Source organism: Berkeleyomyces rouxiae (assembly GCF_048999995.1).
Source record: "Berkeleyomyces rouxiae strain 22BRR77 chromosome Unknown BrBRR77_ptg000001l, whole genome shotgun sequence".
In the NCBI taxonomy this organism is placed as follows: domain Eukaryota; kingdom Fungi; phylum Ascomycota; class Sordariomycetes; order Microascales; family Ceratocystidaceae; genus Berkeleyomyces; species Berkeleyomyces rouxiae.
In genome coordinates, this window is record NW_027396491.1 from 5,112,205 (window position 1) to 5,137,513 (window position 25,309).

Here is a 25,309-nt window from a genome sequence, read left to right on the forward strand (position 1 = left end):
CTTCTTGATAGGGTAACCAAAGCTGCTGTTGGTCTGGTGTGTTCCAGATGATCTTCTTGTCTCTTGGGTTCTTCTCTTTCCTGCAAGCCATCGGGGACAAGCTTTTATATACAGCATTCGCCTTCCTTTCTCTTACTCGAAGCAGCAAGTGATTATCAGTACCCGTGTATAACAACCATAGTTGAAGGTCCCATCACCACTCCTCGCAAGACGAGGACAGTCCACAGACACCCCACGAGGCTAGGATCTATCTTCTTACTGGTCCGTTCACACACGTTCAATCTTTGGCCTGGCTTGTTACACTTCCCTGTCTCTTCTTACCCAGTCGGTCAGAAAGGTGTTTACCTATCCCGGAGCACGACCTAAGACGGGATTCCCAAAGTCTTGGCTTTCCGAACAAGCTAAAAAGGCCCTGAAGAACGGCAATCTAGGCGTACAATTAGCTCAGACGCAGGTTTTAAGTATGGGGTGTATGTAGACAACTACATGCAGACAGACACATCGCCATTCTCTTGGTCACGATTATGTTTGCCCCTTCCAGCGCTCATGGGCCACTCTGCCAATCCTCTATTTCTTGCTTGCTGCTATAGACCCGACATACACTGACCTGCATCTTCATTGTTCACTTCGCACACTGCACGTTGCAGAAAGAAGCGTCCTCTAACGACAATGCTTAATGGGCGAAAGGATTAGGATATCAACCTGTGGTACGCACTAGCAACACGCCCCTCCTCCCTCCCAGTCTGTGCAGCAGAAGACACGCCTCCACGTCCACGACCGACCAGGGAGCACGTGCTACCTCGTCGAGACTGTAGCTGGCTCTTTTGTGGTGAAAGCCGGATGACTGCCAAAGCTTGTTCGCCGGAGAATAGAAGTGTCAAGACTATTAGAACGTGTTAGTGAAACCAAGGTAGAATAAAAAAAGGTTGGTTTGGACAGCACGTGTGTGATTGTGAAGACAGCAACTTTGAAGTGAGGGAGACAGGGCTATTTTGGGCGTGTTAGTTGATGTCAGTAATTACGCTTTGTTTACTTTGCCTCGAGATGTCGAGTCTTCGAGTCAGTCCTCGAGTCCTCGAGTCTGGTAATACAAGGCTCGCAGTTACTGGGAGTGTTGCTATTAACTGCGATTGGAACCTTCTCTTTTTGCTTCTAACAATCAACTAGTTTCTCAAAATCCTCCTTTTTTTTCTGCAGCCGCAGCTGCACTATTTGGCAACTGCCTTCGCACACCATCGCCCCTCCTTCCTTCAGCTCTCCTCAACCCCAACCTCGACTCCCACCTCCCACCTCCATCTGCGCATATACACAAATGTTGCATAGACTGCAACAAAACCTGCACACAAAATGCTTTGCATGCAACGCTATCATACATCCATGTGTGCAATATTATGGGCTTGGCTGAGCCATGGCAAACATATGTGATGCTCTGCGCTGCGCCGTCTTGAGCTGGCTGGCGTTATGTCACTCTTTTTTGCACAGCAAGATCCGAGTTGCGTCTTAACGCCGTGCTGCTGCTGGCTGCACCCTGGATATACAAGCACAAGCTTACAGCAAATGTACGTGCTTGTGCACATCCTCATCAATAGCACGCTTCACGGGCCCAGGGCACCAAGTCTCCAAGAGTCAATGCTTTTTTTCCCTCTTATTGTCAATCATCGGATCGGACGAACAAGCTGGCGCACGTCTCTCTCTCTCTCGCAATGATGGGCTATGGGGCAGATTCGCCCCCCCCCTCTCACTAAACTAGGTTTTTTTGTGTCTCTCACTGTCTGCCTGGATGGCTGGTCGAAGGTGTCGGCCCAGAGATGCCAAGCCTCTTGGCAAGCACCATTGCGAGCAAAGAGGATCGAAATGCTAGAGAGACAAACAAGTCCTTCCACCACGACTTCGACGACAGCTAACGCTCTAAGAGCCCTAGGATGACGCTGCTGCTGTGCCGTTTTGGTCAAAAGTCTTTGCCTTGGATGCGGCGGGATCTCAAGGAGCAAGCAGCTCCAGCAGGCGCAATACTACCCAGGCCCCCTCCTTGCTTGAAGCCCCGCCGTCTCAGGGCCGTCTTCTTCTTCTTGTACATACATAACTCGGTCTCCGGCGGCGACTGGTGCTTTTTCTTGTGCCACACCACACCGCATAAGAGGCGACGGCTTTTAGCTAGGGGCGAGAAACAACGAATAAGAGAGAAGGAAACGGCAGGCATGTTTGACACCACTGCCTTGGCATGTAGCAAGACGTTTTTTACTTCTGTTTGGCATGTATGTATGTATGCGCACAGCAAGCAAGTCTGATCTACGTCTCCAACACCTTGCTTATGCTAACTTGACGAGACTTTTTCTTCCATAATGCTTGTTCTGACTTGGCACACAAAGCTTGTTGACTTGGCTGCAAGTGGCAGTGAGCTTGTATGCTTTTAGGGACATGCACCCATAGTTACAGCTTTCCGGTCTGTAGTTATGTACATACACAACTACTTGTATACATGCATGCGGCTCACACAGAACCTCACGATACACCAACCCAACCCTTGCCGCCAACACGCAACAATGGAAAAATCAAGAAACCATGCCCTCCCCCCAATTTGGGTAAAACATTCCGGCCAAGAAGCGCGCTAGGCTCTTCCTCCTCGCGGACACCAGCCAATCACAGGGCTCCTATGGGCAGCGTGTCTCCATTACACGTCTTGACGTGGAAGCTTGGGGCACAGCCTATAACTAGTTAACTCTGTTTTCTTTTCTCTTTTTGTCTTGGCCTGCTTGTCTTATCTCAGATCGAAACGAGCTAAGCTTTTGTCTTGGATGTGCATCTTGGCACTGATCTAGAAAACGTGGGCTCGCTAAGTATGTACATACATACATAACTAACCACACGTAGAACTTATGCTTGTACGTAAAAAAAGGAGTCTGGACCAAGACCAACAAAACCCTCCCCGGATTATAACTGGGGTCGCTGCGGGCAAGAGGCCTTCTCCCGAGAGATTATGCACGTGGTCGCCGTAAGTGGAAGACCAAGATCTGTAGTAGTGGTGGTGGTAGTAGTGATAAAAATTTGCATCTTTCTGCATTCTCTAGCCAGTTTTTGGACTCGGTCTATGTAGTAGGAATGCATACTATCTTTCGATGGGGTTGTATGATAACTACCACATACGGCCCTGCACGATTTGTCAAGTTACCAACTTCAAATGTTTGCCATCTAGGGTCACAGTATGAACAGTCACACCCGTTATCATGACATCTTTTTCATTAGTTATCGACCCTGTCAAACTATGTATCTACAGAACAAAGCATCCAATACAGCCACTCGCAGTATAACTAACCAATGTTCTACATTGACGTTTCCCAACGCATGCCGCCGTGGATGCCGGCACCACCTGGCCCAACGCCCGTGTGGCTCATGTTCAAAAAGGCGTTAATCTGGTCGACACCCTCGTTTTCCAGCACATCCATCAGCTCCATCTGCTCCTCCTGGTTTAAGCTGCCCTGGCGTTCGACTGAGAAGGCAACCTGTGATGGGCCGCCTGTGAGGTCAACTCCCATGTGATTCAGGTTCATGGGGAAGTTGAGATCAATCCCATTGGGTCCGCCAGCAAATGGCGCCGAAGGTGGGAACCCGTTGAGCAGCATGGGCGCCGATGTGATGCCCGAGTGCGGTGGGAAGAAGCCACCACTAGGACCAGGGTGTTGATTATCGTTGTTGGCGGCATTGTTAGAGAGAGTGTTGTTGCCGAATTCAGATGAGAACATGGGTGGAGGATTAAACCAGTTTTGATTACCGGCACCATTGAGAGGGCCATTATGCCCAGGTGCTTGGGGCAGAGGGTGTTGAGCGACGCTGGAAGGAGACGGGTCCTGGGGGCTCATAATCATATCTCCCGGATACCGCTGCTGTTGCTGCTGAAGGTGGGGTCCCCCTCTACCCGGTGCTTGGCCCAACTGGGGGGCTTGGTTGCGTGCCTGCGACATGGCCTGAGGAGGCGTAGGCATTGTAACAGTCAGCTGCGCCGGCGTTTGAATAGGTGTTAGGCGGGCATTGGGTAGCGGTTCGTTCTTGATTGCGGGTGTTAGGTGGCCATTGGGGAGTGGCTCATTTTTGATGACGGGAGTAGATCCGACGGAACTGGCCATAAGCATGGACACGTTGTTATTGTTGGGGTCACTGCCACCATTGTTGTTATTGAGTTGCGGCATACTCATGTCCAGCGCCATGGGCCCTGAGGACATCTGACCCGGCACGGTGCAAGGCGGCATTTCCTCGGCAGCATCGGGGGGGCAGAATGAGTTTCGTCGGCCATTTTCAGATGACGGATTGTGGAAAATGGAATTAGAGCGGAAGGTAGGATGTGGCGGGAAGTTTTCATCAAAGGCAAACCCAGTAGACATCGGCTCGGGTACGCCACCAAACACATACGAGAACTGTGGTCCTGAATTCATGGCGTTGAACGGAGTAGACTGAGAAGAGTTGGGGCCACCACTAGGCGGTAGGTTTTGTGGTGGCTGAGGAGGTGGCTGTTGCTGCTGTGAGTGAGGCGGAAGTTGAGGGGGCTGTTGGTGTTGTTGTTGTTGTTGTTGTTGTTGCTGCTGTTGCTGTTCTTGTTGCGGACCTTCAGCTACCGTGGACGGAGGAGACCCCACGTCAGTGAGAGACGGTGGGGTGAACACGCTAGCGTTGATATTATCCTTGGAATCATAGCTAGAAAGGATGGCTTTGCTCAGCACAGAGCACATCTGTGAAGCTGACTGCGTGCCAGGCCAGCGCTCAGCACACCGGTCCAGGATATCTAGCGCTACATTGACCGTTTCGTCGACATCCTCGCGTTGGCGGCTCTGGCGGATCTCGGCATAAGTCACGGTCCATAGAAGCGTGTTGATGGCTGTGTATAACGATAGCATAAAAACCCACGTGACATCGACGGCGGCCTTTTCCATTTGCTGACGTGATAGTGTGATGACATAGTTTGCTGATTCGTGACACAGTTCAACGGCCTTGATGGATGGTGACGGGATCTGCGGTGAGGGGCGATAGAGAAAGATGCGCATCTGATGCATAGATCCCGAGAACCACGGCTTGCTCCAAGCCGGCTCAGAAGGCGAATTTTCAAGCCACTCGTGCATGCGGGAGTTCATGTCCTCAACCCACGGGTGGTTATGGTCGAGGATGTCGTCACGGCGCTTTTCGTACAACATGCGACTAATCTCAGCCTGCAGCACCCGCATCTTGTAGAAATGAATGGCCAGCAACTTTTTTTCGTCGGGTAGGCCTACTTCAACTCTGTCGGCGGTAATGTTTTCGTCGCGGGCCACGTCAAAGAACTTGGCATTGATTAGATCACCAGCTTTGGCGATTCCGTGTGGCCGGCCCATGGTGTGAGCCAGTCCAAACTCCATGGCTGCTACAGCCCAGCCAAGTCTGCGCCGCAGGTCAAGCGTGCGAGCGTCCATTTCATTGCTGCCAGAGAATCCGGAGGTCAGGGTCTTTTCATCAAGGAGCCCTTCCTGTTGGCAGATGCGTACAGCCAGACCAATGGTGAAGTATACGGCCGTACGTGTCGGCGTTAACAAAGAGTACTGGGCCAGCAGCAACAAGCACTGGAGCGTGCGCAGATCTTTGGCGCGGACCACCTCCTCGAATTCTTGCATGGCTGCAAGGTAGTAACTGTCGGCCAAGCCCGCAAACTGCATGTCCATCATCTGTAGACTAATGGCAAAAACCATACGTACCATGAAGTTGCGGTGGGCGTCCATGTTGTCGCCAGCATAGACGGCCTCGAGATCCTCTTGGAATATGGACTCGTGGAGCGTGGGCCAGAAAAGTTGACCTGTATTGGAGGGGAATAAAGTTAGTTAGGAGCTCTTTGTCGTCCGGATCTTTCTTTGTTGGGCTCTGGCTGAGCACCCACCTTTTTGTCGGAACATGTCGACCAGTTTGTCGGCCACTGGCCGGTTTGGCAGCGCCTGTGCGGGATGGGCGCTGATCATGGGATAGCTCTTCTTGCGAATGGGCACATTGGTCATTACGACAGACTGCATGCGGGCCTGACGCCGCGCGCGCACTTCGGGAATAAGATCAGAAATCCGCTGCTTGTCGGCATATGCTTTGGCCCGCTCCATGACCAGCCGGCTCATGGCAATCCCGCTGCTGGGTCCGAGGTATCGCGGCGTGTCGTCGCCCTCGTTGAGCCGCACCAGGCCGCCACGGCGGATGACGTCCTCGCTGTCACGTGGATATTCGGCGTCCTCGTCGGTAAATTGGTTGAGCTCGGCCTCAAGGGCGCGCACCTTGTCCTGGAGACGGATGACGTAGTATCGGTTGATTTTGCGGCCCTTGCTGGCATCAAAGTACTCGCATACTGAGTTTGAGCGTTCGCAGGGAAGACATCTGGGTAGCGTAGGGTCACAGCGGGTTTTGCGCTAGAGAAAGAGGCGGTTAGAAAGGACGCGAATGCGTAGGGAGGGGAGCCATGGCAGCAGGCTCTTTTCATCCATTGAGACTGTCTCTTACCTGGCGACACCGGCAGCAGGCGGTCAGAGTGTGCGCTATCCGTCCAGCAGCAGTCTCGTCGACTGGCTCATTGGGGTTTGCCGGCTGTAATCTCGGCGGCATGCGTTGGGGCTGCTGCGGCTGCTGGAGCCTCATGTGTGGCGGCATAGGCATTGGCATAGGCACCGGGGGCATGGCATGCTGCATGGGCATCCCGTGTATCATAGGGTGTGGTTGCATGTGCATGCCGGACGGGGGCGGCGGACCGCCTGGGCCCATTCCCGGGGGTCCCGGGGGTCCCAGTCCGGGGTGGTGGGCCATGGGATGGGGCTGCGGAGCCAGATGGAAATGCGGAGGGGCCGAGACGGGGACCGGGATGCCCGGCTGCGGCGGTAGTGAATACGGCACCTGGAATGGGTATTGCTGGTACTGGAACGGCTGCTGCTGGCGAGGCGGCATGGCGCCCAGGCCCTGCCGGAAGACGTCGGCGGCGTCCATTTAAGAGGGGAGCGGGGTTGCTTCTCTGGAGACTTTGGCGGAGGGCGGCAGAACAGAACAAGAGGCGACTTGGGCGGCGCGCTGCCGATGTGGCGAAAGGACAATCGCGAGGGCGGGCGAGTTGGCAGTAGGCGAAAGCGTCGAGAGCGGGGGGGTTCGCGGGAGAAAAAAGCCCGGCGGCAGTGATATCAGAAAGAGGCGGTCGGAGTCGAGGCAATAGGCAATGGCCGAGGTTCAAGACGCAGGCGCAGGCGCTGTTGTGTTCGGGTCGACGTTTGATGTAGCTGCGGACTTCTTGCGGGGAAGAAAGCATCAGCAGCAAAAGCTACCTACTGTATCATGGGGCGGATCTCGACTAGACCAGAGCCAGACTAGCAGCAAGACGTCCTAGCGTAGCAGTAGCAGTAGCAGCAGCAAGCAGGACGGGGCAGCCTTGTAGGCAGAAGAAGGGAGGGGGCGGCAGGGGCGAGAAAAAATAGAGAGCAGCAGGAATTAATTAGCAGAGCAAGGCGCGGGGCTGCAGCTTTCCGGCGTGAGTCAAGATAGGGCAGCAAAAATGTGACGATGGGGAAAAGAGGCAGATGGGGAAAAGGAAATAGGGCAAGAAAGTAAGGCGGCAAAATTGTGAGTCGGTAAGGCTGGCACATGAAAACCCAGATGGGCAACTACTCACTATTAGTTAGTTAGCCAACCCAGTAACTAACTATGTAACTAACTAGTGAGTAACTACTAGTCAGTCCCTCGTGCAACTGCCCCAAAGCCTCGGAGGATTCGTCCGGTTAGGATTCCAGAAGGAAAAGGAAGCAATGGAAAGCGGCGCGCGGTCCACAACTATTGAGCAGGAGGCAGGTGCTTTAACACGAAGGGGCAGGCACATGCAACCAGAGGGGCAACAGCCAATCCATGAAATTCAACCTCTTGGACGCCTTGAACGCCCTTACGGCTCGCAGGGCCACACGAGACTGCGTTTCCAATGCCCACGGTACGTCCTATTTTTAGTCCGTGATGCAGATAACTAACTACAGCTATGTATGTATGTACACACACATGCATTTTCAAGCGAAGAACCACGTTATACCTCTCTGGTTGTCCTCCTCGTGAGCATGGAACCCCGTCAGGAACCTCGCGGGAAAAAAAACCCTGCATCTTCTCCCCTATCGCTATGTCTCTGCAAACATGCATACAGCCCTATTTCTTTCCAACCTTATATCCCCATCAAGAGGCTATGATATGTAGTGCTGATATAGTTGTGTAGTTATGTATACCGTATGTGCATGGAGGCCCGCCCTCTCCCTTATCAGAGCAATCAATCCACGCGCCTCTGTCTGCAGTCCCATGACCCAACATTGACGCTGAGGGACGCTCGACTAGACTTTGTAAAACTAGTTATTGCCAAAGCGCCGAAAGATTTGCTCACATAGACCTGGATGGAACCTGAGCCAGTCACAATGTTTGCTAATTTAAAAAAAAAAATTTAAAAAAAAACAGTCACCACTCAACTACTCACCCCATCCTGTCCTCCCGTCCCGTCCACCAGTTACCAGTTCTAATGCCCTGTCACATCCCCCGCTACTTTTCCCAGCTTTCACCGGCACTTCTTGCTTCTTGTCCCAATCGTTCTAGCCTCCAATATCCCTACCCACCCAGTCCAGCGTCTTGTTTCTGTTACATTTTGGTGATCGGATGCCGTCATGACTTATGCAACTACAAGAGCGTTGCAGTGTCAAAGACTCTGTAATATCCACAGTTATGTAAAGAATGAGGTCACCAACATATGCATCTAAAGCAAACAACCAACTATAGAGCTACATACATTTCGCACCAAAGCCAAAACATGCGTTCATGCCCCATGCATTTACCAAAGCATCACACTGATATTTATGCGTCCATGCACTCACTTGTGCCACCAAATCAACCGACTAGCTTAACGCTGAAACTGAAGCTCAGTCCAATAAAAATGACACGAGAAATCCACCCGCCCACTCTTATCTCCCCTACAATTTGCAAATTGCCAGAAATACAATACTTTTGTGTGGTCAGGCATCTAACTCCTCTCTTTGTTGGATTTCCATATTGCTAAGCTAGGGTCTGGAGTCTGGCTAGGGTTAATTAGCAAAAGTGGCAGGGAGCTGGACGCACAGCCCAGGATCGCTGTAGCAGCTGGATCAGGTGGAACAGAAGCGGAATATTATGCGGGGCCGCACATGTGGTTGGAAGGTAGGACCGCCCCTCCTTCCATGTTCTATGTATTTTCTGCGACTTGGAGAACCAGCCAGCCAAGTTTAACCGGAGCAACTACCGATTTTTTTCGTCCAGCTACACAACAGCAACAGCCTTATGAGCTACCTGCTGCCGGGTTCCCTTTACTTCTTGCTTCCTGCTTCAAACCTCGAGTCCGATTTCCCCAGAAATAGAAACGGTCCTCTGAGAACGTAGACAGCTTCTCCTTTCGACTTGGTAATTGCCACATTTGTACATTGGTTTTCAGCCCTCTGTCAGCCTTGTGACCGACCTTCATCTGTCATTTTTGATTCTTGGGAATAATAGGCCATTCCAGGTCCTGTATTGTTCTCTCTTCTCTCTCTCTCTATCTCTCTCTCACCCACATACACGGATCTCATCATCTCTCTATCCCGTCCTACGCCGGCCTGGCGTTTCAACAAGGAACAAAATGTTACAGCAACAATACCCGGTGCGAAAAATGCCGCGGTCGAGCTTCTCGCACAATCCACTTCTGCGTGTCTCACGGCCCGTGAGCGCCTGCTCACGATGTATGATCCTGTTCTCCTTTGATGTTCTGCTATAAACAACTGCTAATTCCGCCACCAGGCCGCGCTGCAAAGGTCAAGGTCAGTAAGAGTTATGCCAGCAGAGGAAGCTGTCATTCTTGCGCCTGGTTGGTTCTCGTTTTGAGATGCCTCAGCTTGTGTTATAACTCTCTATAGCTTTGCTAACATGCCATGAAACAGTGTGATGGTAAACTGCCTGCCTGTACGGCCTGCGAAAAAGCCGGCCGTGAAGCCGAGTGCTCCAGTGCAAACGACCAATTTGCCCGCGGCAAAGAACGGAGGTGAGCCGGATATGACCCGTATCTTTGCTTTCCTGTTGCCTGGTCGCCCAGTCTAACTCGTCTCCTCCTCGCCCTTCTTCACTATTAGCTACGTTGCCGCTCTAGAGCTCCGTATTGAGAAGCTCGAGCGCCGTCTGGCCTTTGCTCGCTCACAAAAGGCCTCCTCCAACTCGGCTGCGGCTGATAACGACAGTGATCGCAAAGGATCCCTCGCCGTTATCCAGCAAGCAATGCATCGCAAGGCAGAGCGCAGACGAGAAAACTCGGATGTAAACTCTCTCGTATCTGATTTTGGTTACCTGTGAGTATAGCTATCTTTATCATCTGGCAGTCCTGCGACCCCATCTAATCTCACCCTCGGACAGTTCTGTCAATGCTACAGCCCATGACTTTGAGTTCAATGCCACCAACATGACATTTGCAAGATTGGTCCTTGCTGCGGCTACAAATGAGTTCATCAATCCACCCACAGACACTGATATGCCGCCCAAGCAGGCCATGGTGACGTGCCTGGAGTTCTACCTAGCCAACATCTTTTGCCTGTTCCCCTGTTTTGCCGAGAAGATGCTATGGAATACAATGGAGGACCTCCTTGAGAACGACGGGCGCATCATCAAGGATAGCGATTGTTTCCTGTTCTGGGTGGCTCTCGCCATTGGTGCTACAGCACAGAGCCGCGACAACGGCGACCAATTTTACAGCATGGGCGTAGACTATGTTGCTCGTGCTTTACCCTATGCCGACAAGGCCATGATGTCAGGCTATGTGGGCCAGATTCAGTCCCTAGTGCTCCTCACGCAATATGCCATGCTGGACCCAGCCCACTTTGATGCCTGGCACCTGATTGGCTTTGCCAGCAGAGCTTCAATTGATCTCGGCTACCACCAGGACCCAGATCGTGAGATTCCCGGTGAAAGAGAACAGCTAAATCAACGGAGACGCATCTTCTACTGCGTATATGCTTTGGATAGGTGAGATAGCCGAGAAAGATGCTGTTGTTAACCCAAGCACAACTAACACAAAATCTATCCGCACAGAGCGATCAGCATGGTCCACGCTCGGGCCTTTTCATTTACTGATGATGCGATCAATGTCGGAATTCCCAAGGCCACTATTCCCAAGCCAGCCGACCAAGCACCAGTCATCAACAACGGCGCGCCGCCAACGGCAAGGCCTGCTCCGACACCATCGGTTCTCCCGGCACAGCACTTGTTCCAACTCCGACGGACGCAGTCGCTATGGTACCAGACACTTTTCCAGTCTGACGCGCAAGATGTGACAGATACGCCGTCATTTATCTGGAAAATGTGCGCCGACATGAAGGGTTGGAACAGCAATCTCCCGTCGACCAACCCGGCCTTTATCGGCGAATATTTTGATTTAGAGCTGCGGTACAGCTATGTGTACTGCATTGCACCGTCAGCGCGGGCACCGCAAATCACTGATTATAGCCGTGTGCTCATCTTTGAACACACAACAGCCTATCTTGAGACAATTCACCGCGTAGCCAAGGCACCCGAGAGTGCAGCATTCTACACATACCACGATGCGCTCAAAGTGTACTTTATGGCCAGCCAATTCCTCGCAGTGTTGCGCGATGCCGAGGACATGCTCCTCATGGGCGCACCGGTGCAAATCCCCGTGGTCAACCCGGGCTGTCCGCCGCCATTGCCGCTTCCGTCGCGCGTCTATCTCCGTGGACGAGACGAGGAGAATCTGGACCGTAGCTTGCGCGTGCTGCAATTAGTGGTTGAGACGCTGGAGCTATTCGGCAGGCGCTGGTCAGACACGCTTTCCCTGAAGAATAACTTCCAGATGATCTCAAGCGAGGTGGTTGAGCGGTTACAGATGAAGCAACGTATGCGGGATTCAGAAAGGATGCAGCAGCAACAGCAGCAGCAGCAGCAACAAGGCCAGGTTATGAACCCGGGGCCGAACAACGGGCCGCCCGGACAAGGTCAAGGGCAAGGACAAGGATCACCACCCCGATGGGTTGGGGTTAATGTAGCACAAATGATGCACGGTGGACCACAGTCGGCGGTGTATATCAAGAGGGAGTAGTAGACATGGACATGGTGAATATTGGAAAGGGTACATAGTTCCAGAAGCAAATGCATACTTTGTAGTTGATATCTACAAGTCAGACCCATTATACTTGGTTATTGTCCTGGCATGGTTGTACAAGCCCAAGAAGAGTTGTTTTCATAATCCCCTTGATGCGTGGGATCAGTCTTGACGGACTTCACCCTCCCTTACAGCGGACCACAGGGCCATGCGAAGAAGATCAAACTAGTGCACTATTTTATTTGTAGTTAGTTAGTCATGTATGGATGTATGTGTGCTTGGCAATCCTCAAGTTGAAACCAGGGCCGCTCGGAGATCGCCAGAGCCCGCCAAAATAGACGCGCTAATCGCGTGTTTGAGCTCCAGCACAACCCAACCTCGAAAATAACGTTGATGGCACATAGTGTCAGGAGAGCTTGGCTTGCAATTTGCGGCGCAAGCGGCTTTTTCCTGAGATTAAAAAGCTGGCGAACAGGTACAGAACTCTCGATATTTTGGGCTCTCCAGGCTCTTCAAGCTTAAAAGCCTAATCAGGAAGACAGCGAACTAAACGAGCCTAAAAATAAAACTCGGGTCGGAAGCAGAAGTGACCGAGCCACGCAAACCCTAATTCATGCATATCGATCACCAACCCTATAATACTGAGAGCATTGCCATCTCCTGACTTGAGGCGACCAATTTATCAGAAAGAGAACCCAGCGCGGAAGACTCGGTGCTCGAGAGTACATTCAAATGTGCCACATGGTGGAATTCATAATCACCATCCCTTGAGGGCTGGCTGGCTGCCTGGTGCACTTTAAGCCCGAAGATCCAAGAATTGGCAAGTAAGCATATCTTGTTTACGGCTTGTCACTTGGAGTCAGCGGCCAAAATCCGTTATGCCCGATGGATGGACGGATGGAATTAACAAACACATGCCAGATTAGGGAGTGATTTAGTGGTGTAGTTAGCTAAAACAGAGACAACACACCAGGCGGGAAAATGCGTCTGCCTGCAGCAAAGAGTGGGCTTAGGCATCAGTCTTGGCAGTGCTGGCATGCTGGAGGATGCGAGGAGCAGTAGAGATGCGTAGATGGGTGGGCTCACAAGGCACACTCTGGAAGCACGAGACTGAAGAGGTCGGTGACGATGGCGATGCGTGGTGGGCGAGAGAGCAGCGAGGGAAGCACTGGGTGTTCTCAACTCGAGAGCTAGGGCATCCCGCCATAATCACTAGTCGGGGAGCCAAGTCGTCTCGCTGCTTTTCTTGCTGCGAAATGAGTTGATCAAAATAGAAGGCTTGAGCTTCACCTTTATTTTTGACTCTTGGCATGGCACGCCCGCCCACCAAGGACAATCTTAGCATCATATCACACTTGTCCAGTCAACCAACCCACAGTAAACCCGACTGCAAACCAGGGCAGGCCAGGGCAGGGTAGCTAACTATGCTAACTATAGTTAACTGCTAGCTAGTTGGTTAGTCATACTCTGTCCTGTTGCCCTGGAGGGGCAAACTAACGTGGAGACAGGGGCAGTGCAGCAGATCTTGACTCGGGGACTAACACCTGCTAAGCGTGCGTATGACCAAGCTATGGGCACACGCACGACAAGGGAGAGTAGCATTGGGACTTTGGGGCATTAGAGCATTGGGCGTGGGCTGATTCCTGCCGGGTCGGCAGAGGGAGCGATGCTGGGGGAAGGGGAAGGGGAGGGGAGCTATGGCTCTGGGGATTGATAGATGGAAAATGTATAAGAAGGGGAGGGACTGCTTGTTGATCTGAGATATGGGAGTTTGAAGAACCACTCAGCTTCGAGATCTCCTTTTCACACACATACACCAGGCCTCGTCTTTTCTGCTTCATCGCTTTCTTGTCTTTTATCTCTTTTCAATCTTTACTTTCTTTCACAATGCATTACCTCAAGTCTCTCGCTGCTCTGGCCGCCTCCGTGGCCACCGTCTCGGCCATGGCCGCCCCCCACCCCATGATCACTCCTGCGCCTAGAGCCCTGCGTCGCGACATCTTTGACGACCTTGGTAACACCATTGAGGATGCTGCCAACGACGTCGCTGACAGCGCCGAGGATGCTGCCAACGATGTCGCCGACGGTGTTGACGACATTGGCGACGACCTGTCCAGCTGGGGCAGCTCCATCTGGAACAACGTTGAGCAGTCCAGCACCTGCGTGTCCCTGGCCTCTGCTCTCGTTGACTCTAACCCCCCTCGTCCTTCGGGCGACCTCGAGGACCTGCTGGAAGATGCCCAGGACAGGGCGGGCAACAACTGCCTGACCAACGTCCCCGCTAGTCTGACCTCATCCTACAGCGCCTACGAGAGCAGCGCCGTCAGCTGGTACAGCTCTGCCTCGTCCCTGGTTGCTTCCTACGCCGACACCTGCCCTACCATCGGCGACCTCAACGTCAACCGCCTCGTTCCCTGCTCCACCGCCCTCGGCATGCCCACTGCTTCTGGAAGCAGCACAGCCACTTCCAGCGGCGCGGCGTCCAGATCTGGCAGCGGCGCTTCTTCCTCTTCCTCCACCAGCACCTCGTCGTCGACTGTCACTGGCGCTGCGCCTCGCAACGGCGGCATGGCTGTGGGCGCGCTCGCTGCCCTGGTCGGTGTTGTTGCTCTGTTCTAGGTTTACCAGGGGAGTTGTAGTGCCGGAGACAAAGTTCTGTCGTTTTGGGATTGCCTTTTTCTTTTTCTGTTCACTAGCCTTTTTTGTTAGACCTCCTGTGTCCACGTACCGGTACATAGTTTCACGTTCATACATAGCTCACAATCTGTTGTTTCATCTTCATACTTTTCCCGCATGAGAGGCCCCTCTGACTAATTGTGTGTGCTTTGTTTTTGCAGGGGCGCCTTGACCGCTCTACAGGGCCTGCTGTGTAAGCTTAAATCCCCACTTTTCCCCCTGTAAGACTGGCGGAAATGGGTCTCTGCGCAAGGGGTCTTTGGCCTCAGGGCATCCATCAAATCCATGCATCAGCAGCGGTAATTGCATTTTCCTGATTGATGTAGGGTAGGTATCTGTGCTTCGCTGTGCCTGCTTGATCTGCAGTTGCTTGGTTCGGACCCTACCCTTTGTTCAGCCATGTGATTTCAACGCATGATAAAATGTAAAAATGTAATAACCCCGAGCTTTCTTGTATTTGTAAAAGAACGCAGTTACATACACTATGAGCCCCGGCACTCGGCTCCGGGTGGCACAAGGCTAAAAAGATTACACCATAAGCCCCACCGAGCTCCACAGTTCCCGGCCGATCACCAGTCCAAAAAATTATAGCCTCGTAGATGTATGATAGAGACAAATCTGCCTCGTATCAGGGTTTCACTCTTCTGTCTTGCTGTCAGCTTGCGCCTTCAGCCCCATCCCACCAAAATCACCAAGCCTCTAAGCCCCACTGCCATGGCCGGCTACACTGTCTCCTCCGCCGATGGCCGCGGCCGCTGCCTTAGGGCGACCGCATCCTTTGAGCCCGGTGCCCACATCGCTGTCTTCCGCGACCCGCTGCTCGCGATTCCCAGCTCACCTGTTCTTGGCACACAGTGCTCCTACTGCCTGCGCGCCGACCGGCCGATTCGCCTGTGCACCGGCTGCCGCGCGCTGTCATACTGCAGCGTCGATTGCCAACGCGCCGCCTGGAAGCCGGCGTCGGCTGGCGGCGCCGGCCACAAGAAGGAGTGTCCGGTGCTGAAGTTGGCGTTGGCGCGGAGTGGCGGACAGCCGCTGCCGACACCTACGCGGGCTTTATTGACTGTTATGCTGGGTGGCAAGGCGAGTGAGGATAGGGTCAAGAAGCTGGTGGGAAATGTAGACGGATTCAAGAAGAACCCCAAGGCATGGGAGGACATTCGGCTCCAGGCCTATGCTGCACTGGCGTATAGCAAGGTCGCTGGTCCGGAGAAGACCGAGCTTTACGCCGACGTGATGTGCAAGGTGAGTTCTGCAACAGCTTCCTTTACCCTTGCGACTGTTACTAACGCTTGACGTGTTCTGCATCGCCAGATTCTTACCAACACCTTCAACGCTTACGACCCCGATATGGGCGACTCGTCCGTTTTTCTGGAGCCGACCTTGGCCATGGCCAACCATTCCTGCGTGCCAAATGCCGTTGTGCAAATCGAAGGCCGCGAAGCCGTGCTGATAGCCGAGCGGCCGATCACCGCTGGCGATGAGATTTTCATTTCGTATATTGGTTAGTATAATGGTTAACCACTCTTCTCTATTATACTACGGCTAACAAACATTTGCCCTCTTCATAGATCCCGCCAGCTGCCTCTTGCGTCGCCGTGAAGACCTTCGCCAGTACCATTTCACCTGCACTTGCACCCGTTGCACCGAAGACATCGACCAGTATACTGTATGCATGAAATACCCATGTCTCGATACCAACGCCTTTAGCTTGGCATCTGTATCGGCCATGAAATCGCCCACCATTGATCCCGTCATGCAACGAGCTCTCAAGAGCATCCAGGCGCCCATACAAGCACAGTACAGCAGCCTTGGCTTCCCCACCGTCGGTATGACAAAGGAGCAACTCAAGCGCGAGTTCGCCCTAGTCAAGCCACTTATACAGGCGGGCATGTGGGCCGCAGCACCGATTCCATGGTTCCTCAACGACTGCCTAGGGTACTGGTGCTACCCGAGCGAAGAGCACTCACAAGACCCTATGGCCGCACTGGCAGTCACTTGCCTGAGCGCGGCGCGTGTAGCGCCCATTTCGCATCCGCTGCCGTGGTCGACATATCGCCTCAAGAGCTCTCTCGTTGTCGCCAACATGATTCCCAAGACTCTCGGCGACGAGCAGACCTTTGCAACACAGCTGGATGATATATGCGCACATGTCAAGCTAGACGAGTCATTGAAGCATACGATTCAAGGTGCCAATGCTTTAGCCATGTTCTTCATGATCTTATCCATGATTCAAAGCTACAAGGACCAGTCGCATGCTGCTAATACTGTTATAGCATCAGCTCAAGAAATGATAGCGCCTATTCGTGCGACGACTGAGTTCGGCCCCTCTGATCCCATCACCAAGGCCAAAGCCTGGGAACAGAGCACAGAGCGTGACATTTCGTGGTTTAAGTCTTGGAAGACTTCTGTGGTTGATATAGTCGAAGCACTAGCGGAACTAGGAGCACGCTTGGTTGTGCAAGAGTTTGACGAATATATTGGATAGAGAGTAGAGTGTAGACTGATTCTATGAATGACTAATGACGAGAGTACGTAGCGACAGACGGGGAAATAGGTGTAGAACAGGCGTGAAAATCCATACCAGAGGCGTCAAGGATATTGAGATCATCCGAACGACATACCTATTTTGGACGTTCGGTATTGATCAGTCTCGAGTATTTTATCCATCATTACCGCATACATGCCTGCATTGATCTCACCCCTTCCGGGCGGCATACGACTTCTTGGGCGATCTTGTTGAACGGGTTCGCATCGCGACTTTTGGTAACGGTGGTGATATTTGCTGTGAAGCACTGGTCTTGCGTAGCCCAGGTGGCGAGGGTGACCATCTGTAGAGATCATCAGTTTCATCGGCATCTGCCACATGCAACTGACCAGCGGACCCCGAGACATGTTTTCTTGAAGCTGACGCCAAGTGAAGTCTTTTGCTCGGCGGAGATCTTCGTAAAAGGCAGTCGTCGTCATCGTCGTCGTCGTTTTCATCCCCAAGTTCTTTGGGGGACACAGGAAGCGGGCGTTTCCTGTGTTGAGTTGAAGGATTCATTCGCGGCTGATGCAGAGTCTTGGGCTGGGGTTGCACCAGTGGCTTAGTTGGTGATTGCGCGTGTGTCTCTGGAAGGCTTGGCATGCGTACGGAAAACTGCGGCGGCTGGGTCACACCGCTGTAGGCCAAGCCAAACTGGTGTGCATGATTCAACTGGTCGCTGGGAGTCTCGACGCGAATTTGTTCGGCTGTAGCTAGGCCTTGGTGTCTGTCACCTAAAACTCGACTAGGAGGCATTGGCGTCTGCTGCTGTTGTTGTTGAGGCCCAGACACCAACTGTTCCAGTCGCTGGAACCGGGATCTGAATAGTTGAAACTCCATTTGCAAGGTTTCAACCATGGCAGCTTTGGCGCCAATGTTGGATAGATTCATCGTGAGGATGTCGAGGTCTTGAGAAGCGATTCCAGTTGCTTGCTGGGGTTGGGATTGGGCTTGAGATGCATCAGCGAGTTGTCTGGCCTGGTTGTCGGCCTCAATTTCGTAGCGCAGCTCCTTGACCTCGTTTTGCAATGCCATAATCTCCTTGCTCTGGTCCCTAATCATCTGGAGGCTCTCCTTGTGTGCCTTTTTCAGTACTCCAAGTTCTCGTTCCAGAGGATCCATCTGGGCGAGTAAGTTTTGAAGGCCAGCTTTGCTGTCTTTGGCGTCTGCTTTAAGCGCCGCGACATCCTTCTTGACTACGTCGGTTTCCACGGCTTTCTTCTTGATCAAGGCCTTGATATCTGTCACGTCTTTCTTGACAGGTGCAACACTTGTTTCAAATTTGGATACCACGCCATCGAGTTTCTCTTCCAAAATCGGCATTGACACAGCACTCGACAAGCTAGTTTTAACCTCGGCGATGTCAGTTTTGAGAATCGTCACATCGTTTCGAACGTTGCCGAGATCAATTCCAGCCTGCGCTGCAGAATCATGAGCTTTCTTGATGTCTCCATCCATGCGGCTCACAGCATGATCAAACGCAGAGATAACTTGATATCCAGCCGTGTCAATACGGTTGATATCAGTCTTCATTTGTGCCAAATCTGCTGCGCTCACTGTGAATGGCTCAGTAAAAAAGGAGGCCGGTTTTGAGTTTGGTTTGGAATACTCAGCCTCGACATCTCCATAAGCTTGCTTGAAAGGAGACTTGTTTTTCTTGTTTCGGGCTGGCGTAGCAGGAGCACTTCCATTATCAGCACTGGCCGTTCTTGATGCCTTGCTTGGCTGAGTTGGAGCGGACCTAGACTGTGGCGCTGGGGTCTTCTTCTTGGGGCTACCGCGTGAGGTAGGAGGACTTTGCGGCTTGGCCTGCGAAGAAATCTGGGTGTCCTTTTCGCCTACCAAGGGTCTGCGATTACGCAGGCTCCAGACTTCTTGGACAACCAGTTTGGAAGACACACCCCGACGGCCAGACTTGAAACCGAGGCTCGGCTCATGCAAAAGGAGTTGTTCTCTTTTGTAGTATTAGCATAGACTACAGCAATGGACTTTCATAGAAAAAAAACTGACTTGACTAAAACATGCCCTGGTGGCGTAGAAACGCATCGCAGGCCAAAAATGATGCGGCATGCGGGACAGCAGACATCCTGCAGCTCGCTATATTGCAAATTGCGCTCTGTTAGTATAGCCACATAGCTCTCTTTCAGCCTCAAACTCCATATTTTACTTACCATCCCTCTACCAGCGTCTCCGGCTCGCCTCTGCGCGCCATGCCCTTGTCCTGGACCTGAATGTTCTGCGGCGCCTCACATGGCGTGTAGTAGCTTTTGCCAACCTGCGTCCACGAGTTGGAAAACACGCCAATCACAAACTTGCAGCCTTTGCAGGAGGCTGTGAGCGTCTTGGTTGCCATCAGTCATGAAGCGGCAGTTAGTCACGCGGCGCACTCGCTCGGGGTGATTTGGTCCCGTCAGTTCGGATTCGCACGAGAACCAAGATGTTGGGCGTGGCGGGCGACCAATGGTAAAGTAAAGAGCCAAAGATGTAGTCAAAGTCGGGGCATCGGCACTGGTGATGCACGTCGATCCATGACGTTTACTAGTCTGAAAAAAAAAAACACCTGTGGCGATGGATTTGGCGACAACGCGCTTCGAACCTTGTGTTAGAGCACCCTAACGTGTAAATTGAAAATGACTAATCATGGCTGAACTGCCACCCGAATATGGCTATCTTTCAACTAGCCCCACTTTAAAGTTTAACCTTCAGTCGCAGAGAATTCGGAAATTCAGAGATCCAGAACCGCGCGCATCATTGGCGCCGCTCACAGCAACAGCATCACATCCGCGGGGCTTTTCAACGAACCTGTTGCTGGGCTGGGCTTTTTTCTGTTTATGAGACCCACACCAATGGCACTGGCGACCAACTTGCAAAACACCAGCAAAAGAATCTTCTTCTTCCCACAGACACACAGTCCTCCAGCTTGCTACCACCTCGTTGCCATGGGTAAAAAGCATAAAAAGCAGGCCAATGCCAGCATGTCTTTAGCACTTCAGCAAGCCACCATCGGTGAAGGGGACGCCATAGCTTCCGACTCGTCTTTGCCCGCCCCATCTGTCTCCCCCGCCGGAAGCGATCGCAGCAGTCTTAAGCGCTCTGCCCCCCACGACGATCACGACGATGATGCCGAGACCAAAGATCTGCCCGCCAGCTCCAGCAACGGCGAATGGGCCATTGTTTCCAACAAGCGCAAGAAGCTCAAGGTCCCCTCGACCAAGTCCTCCAACTATCCGACTCTCCAGCTGCTGAAAAACTCGCGTCTCCAGAGCAAAGTTAATCTCGACGCCTGGCGCGACCTAGTCCTGTACGTCTTTGCCGACGGCGTCTCGCCCCAGTGGATTTCTGTCGCAAACCGCAGCCAGATCCGCAAGTTTGTTACTGTCATGGTCCCGGGCCTGGAAGAAGCCATGTTCCGCTCCAACGTGGACTATCGCGTATTTGATGAAGCAATTGCTGGCGAGCGTGAGGCTCTGGCTTCCGGCGCCAAGATCGCCAGCCCCGACGACTACACGCCGAAGCCCATGAACAAGGAAACTTTGCCGTCAGTTGTGGCGCCACTAGCCGAGATGTTTGATCTGTTGTGGCCAGTCCGCGCGCCGGGTGACGACAGATATAGCAAGCTGCACTCGCCCATGGGAACCTTCCTCTCGGCGCCCAAGCCCAAGGCCAAAGACGACAAGAACGGCACCGGCAAAAAGGAACCCTGGAAGAACGAGCGCGTACGCATTGCCGAGTTTCTAGCTACTGAGGAGGAGCTGACTGAAAACGGCTATCTCGTGCACCCTGTGCTTCTCTCCGACCCCGCAGAAGCCTCTGCCTTCAAGCTGGAAGAAGGCTGGGCCATGACATCTATCAGCTCCCTCGACGAGGCCAACGTCCCAGAGGGAGAAATCGAGAGTGGCAGCATAACAGCTGGCCGCAACGTTCTCGCCATTGATTGCGAAATGGTCATGACCGGTCCGACAGAAATGGCCCTAGCGCGTATCAGCATTGTCGACTGGAGTGGTGAAGTCGTGCTAGACGAGCTCGTCAAGCCGACAAAACCCATCACCGACTATGTCACCCAGTACTCGGGCATGACGGCTGCCAAACTTGACCCCGTCACCACTACCCTCGCAGACATACAGACCAAGCTCCTATCTCTCCTAACACCGCGCACCATTCTCGTTGGCCATTCTCTCGACAGTGACATGAAAGTTCTACAGTTCTGCCACCCCTTCATTGTCGATACTGCACTCATATTCCCACACCCACGTGGCCCGCCGCTCAAACAGTCCCTACGCTACGTCACTCAAAAATATCTCAACCGTGAAATCCAAAAGGGCGGTGCTGCCGGTCATAACTCTATTGAAGACGCACGCGCCTGTCTAGACCTCGCACGACAAAAGTGCGAAAAGGGCAAGACCTGGGGCATGCCTGAAGGCGGCGGCGAAAGTCTCTTCACCCGCCTCTCGAGCGCTGGTACCACTTACAAGGCCCAAGGCGGCGCTGCCGCGCTCGGCGGTATCGCCACTGGCAAGACCAGCGCCATGATTGACTGGGGCAACCCGGCCAAGGGCGCCGGCAGCCGCGCGACACACCGCATTGGGTGCCAGTCAGACGACGAGGTTGTAGCAGGGATCCTGCGCGCCGTGGCCGGCGATGCAGATGGCGCGACGATCCCCGGTGGCGGCGTCGATTTTGTCTGGGCACGCATGCGCGAGCTCGAGGCGTTCCGCGGGTGGTGGAACAACACGCGCGATGCGGCAGCCGGACTGATCCCTGAGTTTGGCCCGTTGCCCGAGTCCTCGCCGTTCGACTCCCCGCTTCAGGCGCAGCTGGCGGCGCTGGTATCACGGCTACAGCGTATCCATGCGGCTCTGCCGCCGTGTACGGCACTCATGGTGTACAGCGGCAGCGGCGACCCGCGTGCCCTGGCGAAGCTGCAGGCGATGCATACGCAGTGGAAGAAGGAATACAACACCCCAGGCTCTAAGTGGGATCAACTAAGTGTAAAATGGACAGACACCGAGGAACAAGCTATGCGCAGAGAGGTCAAGATCGCAAGAGCAGGTATGGGATTTGTCACGATCAAATAGAACGAGAACAAGAGACTAGAAGACAGATAACTAGGTATTCTTTTCCCGTGCAAGTACATAACCCTTCAAGAAAAAACAAATAATTCAGGCTCGGGGAGTTTTCCCAGACAAAGAATATCGTACTGATGTACACAGAATAGCATGTATTCAAGATGTTTTTAAGACAACCAATTGTAAAGCTATCAACAGAAAGCACCACGAAAGAAGAGAAGCAACTATTCTATGTTTCCTGGAGAACCATAATAACTAGCCACCGAAAGGGTTACCTGATCTTGCAACATTAAATAGCAGGTTGGAGTCACATGGCAATCAAGACCGCGGATTAAATAATCTTAGATACAGTCTGACCTAGGTTCGGCGTCAATCATCTCTCGTTGTATATCATCCTTTTCCTTGCGTCTAATTCTGTGCCTTGTAGTTGATATCCGGCAAGAATCGCTCTGGGTCAATGCCATTAACCACTCGCTCTGCCAGGTCGCGACGTCCCATTTGCGTGAACACGCGGCGCAGTGTGTCATACAGCGTGGTGCTTTGGTTCTGGGCCGAGATGCGGTTAAGCTGCTCATCAATCGATGAGCCCTTGTTATTGCCGTTGTCCCCGAGGATCTCGTAGGCCTTGTTGCGACCGTCCTTTTCAATTGTCTTGTGCATGTCGAGCGCCAACAGGAAATGCTGTGCAGCCTCCTCCAGACAGCCCATGTTGATGCAACTGACACCAAGGTTATAGCGCGCACGCACAAAGTTTGGCTGGAGTGACAGTGCCGTTTGGTAGGCAGCAATAGCGTCCTCTGAACGACCGCTGTTGGCCAACGTAGCACCCAGTCTGTTCCACAGCAGATGGACCTGCTCCTCCTTCAGAGACGAAGATCCTATCTCGACACTCTGCAAAGCTGCGTTGAAGCAGTCTATTGCCTTTTCAAAGTCGTCTGAGCCGTAGAACAACACGCCAAGACCAACTTGTACATCAGGGTCCATGTGCTCTCCATTGGGAGACAGTCGGGCCGCCTTCATGAATAGGCTGGTGATGTTCTTGTGCATCAAGTCGCGCTCGGTAAAACCTAGCTGGGCGGGCTCATGTAAGTTGTCGGGAGACACAATATTAGGGTACTTGACCGATAACCAGCGCTCTAGAGTTCGGTACGCCGTCGACTCGTAGCCCTCATTAATGTAGGATACAGACAATCCCATGAGGGCTGTCAGGTTGTTGGGATCGAGCTTGAGAGCTTGTTCGTGTGCGCGAATGGCAGGAGATTCCTTTTCGTTTTGCGCCTGGGCACTGCCGAGAAACACCCAAGCCTCGACATGTTGAGGGTTCTGCTGAACAGCAGCTTCAAATGCAAGGGCAGCCAACGATAAGTTGCCTCCTTCTTTCATAATCTTGACGCCTTCTTCAAAGGCATTGCTCTGGCCAGAAAACATGTTGTCCTCCTCAAACATGTATTGCTCTACCATAGGATCGCCAACAGCGTAGTGGCTCCAGTCACCGCCAAAGTTGGCAAAGTTGCCGTCCAAGTCGTTCCAGTCTTCGGCGGTTGTCGTGTTCGCGGTGTTTGCCTTGAGTTGCTCGGCAGCTGCCTCTTTCTCAGCTTGAATGCCACGCCAAATGGCTTCAAAGTCGCCATAGTTTGTTTCGGAGTCTTGGGTCATACCTCTGTCTAGCTCCTCTAGCTCTCTCTCTGCGGCCAAAGCCTCATCTTGCTCAGTCGCAGTTGCATCCTTGCTGCTCTGCTCCTGCAGGTCAATCTGCTTGAACATGTCCTCCCATTGCGCATCGTCCATGGCTTTGCCTTTGCCTTTGACGTCGGCGGCTTGTTGTGCTGGCTGCTGCATCTGTGAAAACCCTGGGTTCATCATCATGGATGACATGCCCATTCCCATTCCACCCATGGACATAGGCGACGTCATCATAAATGGTTGCGACTGCATCACGGGGTTGGATACAGCCATGGCTGGCATTTGTGGCGCCTGTGACGCGGACTGGGACTGGTTAAAAGCAGTAAACTCGGAAACGCTAAAACCAGGAGCAGCCGTTAGTTGTTGAAACTGGGCCGGGTTCTGCGTCATCTGTGGGTTCATGGCCATGGCGGTGGGCGCGGGAACACCCATCGGGCGCATTTGCATAGGGTTAAGTTGCACCATTCCGTTGGGCATGGCAAGTTGGGGGCCCATACCAGGCTGTTGGGTCAGGAAGCCGTTGACCATCTACCAAATTATACATCAGTTGTCAGTAAGCATCGTCAAGGTTAGAAAGGCTGGTTTCTGGCATGTGATGTGGTTGTTTGGGCAAGAGTAGCGGCTGGTTCTTCTTGATCTAGCCTGGCTACGCCGCTTGGCTGTCCGTAGACCCAACACCTACCTCGTCCTGCTGAGGACCAGCAGCACCCGCATTACGGAACCCTTGGGCAGCAGCATTAGGTCCACGACCAGCAAGTCTGTCATTCTGAAGCGAAGTGTCGCCCTGGACGTGCTTCTGCAGTTGGCTCAGCGGGTTCGCCGAAGAAGAACACTCAGCGCCACCAAAGGACATGGTTGGAGTCGCAAAGCGGTATCAATACGGAAGATACAATTATCGCTACAAAGGGATCGGTTCGGCTCGTTCGTGGAGGGTTCGCCCTGACTAAAATTATGTATAACTGGCGGGATGGTGAAACAGGTGGCTTCAAGGAATGGAAAGGGACGCCAATATCGGAACAAGAACCGTTGAAGAAGAAAGAGTCCCCCAATAGATCGGGTGATGACAATCAAGTAGAAGAAATAACACGGGTGCAAATCTGTATTATAAATAGAGAAGAATCAACACAAGGTTGTGAGATCAAAAGTCGAATCGCAGCTCCAAGGCCCAAGAGAAGAAACATGTGCCATTTGGGTGGCTGCTGATCTGGCAGCTGGCTGCAGCTGGCATATGTCAACCCTGCCGGATGCCGA

General features: G+C 52.9%; 7 protein-coding genes across 7 annotated transcripts; 4 read left to right on the top strand and 3 right to left on the bottom strand.

The window, feature by feature from the left end:
- Window positions 1-3,320: 3,320 nt before the first annotated feature.
- On the bottom strand, window positions 3,321-6,972 carry BROUX77_001430 (uncharacterized protein; the record flags this gene model as incomplete). The annotated part of the gene is made up of 3 exons (XM_073745859.1): window positions 3,321-5,812; window positions 5,894-6,404; window positions 6,496-6,972. The coding sequence occupies 3 exons, from the start codon at window positions 6,970-6,972 to the stop codon at window positions 3,321-3,323; spliced, it is 3,480 nt and encodes a 1,159-aa protein (XP_073609665.1).
- A 2,671-nt stretch (window positions 6,973-9,643) lies between these two features.
- On the top strand, window positions 9,644-12,103 carry BROUX77_001431 (uncharacterized protein; the record flags this gene model as incomplete). Its single annotated transcript, XM_073745860.1, has 6 exons — window positions 9,644-9,743; window positions 9,802-9,821; window positions 9,942-10,042; window positions 10,131-10,343; window positions 10,408-11,013; window positions 11,080-12,103. 6 exons carry the CDS (start codon window positions 9,644-9,646, stop codon window positions 12,101-12,103), a joined length of 2,064 nt encoding a protein of 687 aa, XP_073609666.1.
- Window positions 12,104-13,993: 1,890 nt separating this feature from the next.
- Window positions 13,994-14,725, top strand: BROUX77_001432 (uncharacterized protein; the record flags this gene model as incomplete). Its single annotated transcript, XM_073745861.1, has 1 exon — window positions 13,994-14,725. One exon carries the CDS (start codon window positions 13,994-13,996, stop codon window positions 14,723-14,725), a length of 732 nt encoding a protein of 243 aa, XP_073609667.1.
- A 771-nt stretch (window positions 14,726-15,496) lies between these two features.
- Window positions 15,497-17,270, top strand: BROUX77_001433 (uncharacterized protein; the record flags this gene model as incomplete). Its single annotated transcript, XM_073745862.1, has 3 exons — window positions 15,497-16,027; window positions 16,097-16,286; window positions 16,354-17,270. 3 exons carry the CDS (start codon window positions 15,497-15,499, stop codon window positions 17,268-17,270), a joined length of 1,638 nt encoding a protein of 545 aa, XP_073609668.1.
- A 210-nt stretch (window positions 17,271-17,480) lies between these two features.
- BROUX77_001434 (uncharacterized protein) lies at window positions 17,481-19,662 on the bottom strand (the record flags this gene model as incomplete). Its single annotated transcript, XM_073745863.1, has 3 exons — window positions 17,481-19,263; window positions 19,320-19,406; window positions 19,481-19,662. The coding sequence occupies 3 exons, from the start codon at window positions 19,660-19,662 to the stop codon at window positions 17,481-17,483; spliced, it is 2,052 nt and encodes a 683-aa protein (XP_073609669.1).
- A 622-nt stretch (window positions 19,663-20,284) lies between these two features.
- Window positions 20,285-22,384, top strand: BROUX77_001435 (uncharacterized protein; the record flags this gene model as incomplete). The annotated part of the gene is made up of 1 exon (XM_073745864.1): window positions 20,285-22,384. The coding sequence occupies one exon, from the start codon at window positions 20,285-20,287 to the stop codon at window positions 22,382-22,384; it is 2,100 nt and encodes a 699-aa protein (XP_073609670.1).
- A 399-nt stretch (window positions 22,385-22,783) lies between these two features.
- On the bottom strand, window positions 22,784-24,911 carry BROUX77_001436 (uncharacterized protein; the record flags this gene model as incomplete). The annotated part of the gene is made up of 2 exons (XM_073745865.1): window positions 22,784-24,586; window positions 24,741-24,911. The coding sequence occupies 2 exons, from the start codon at window positions 24,909-24,911 to the stop codon at window positions 22,784-22,786; spliced, it is 1,974 nt and encodes a 657-aa protein (XP_073609671.1).
- Between the last annotated feature and the right edge of the window lie 398 nt (window positions 24,912-25,309).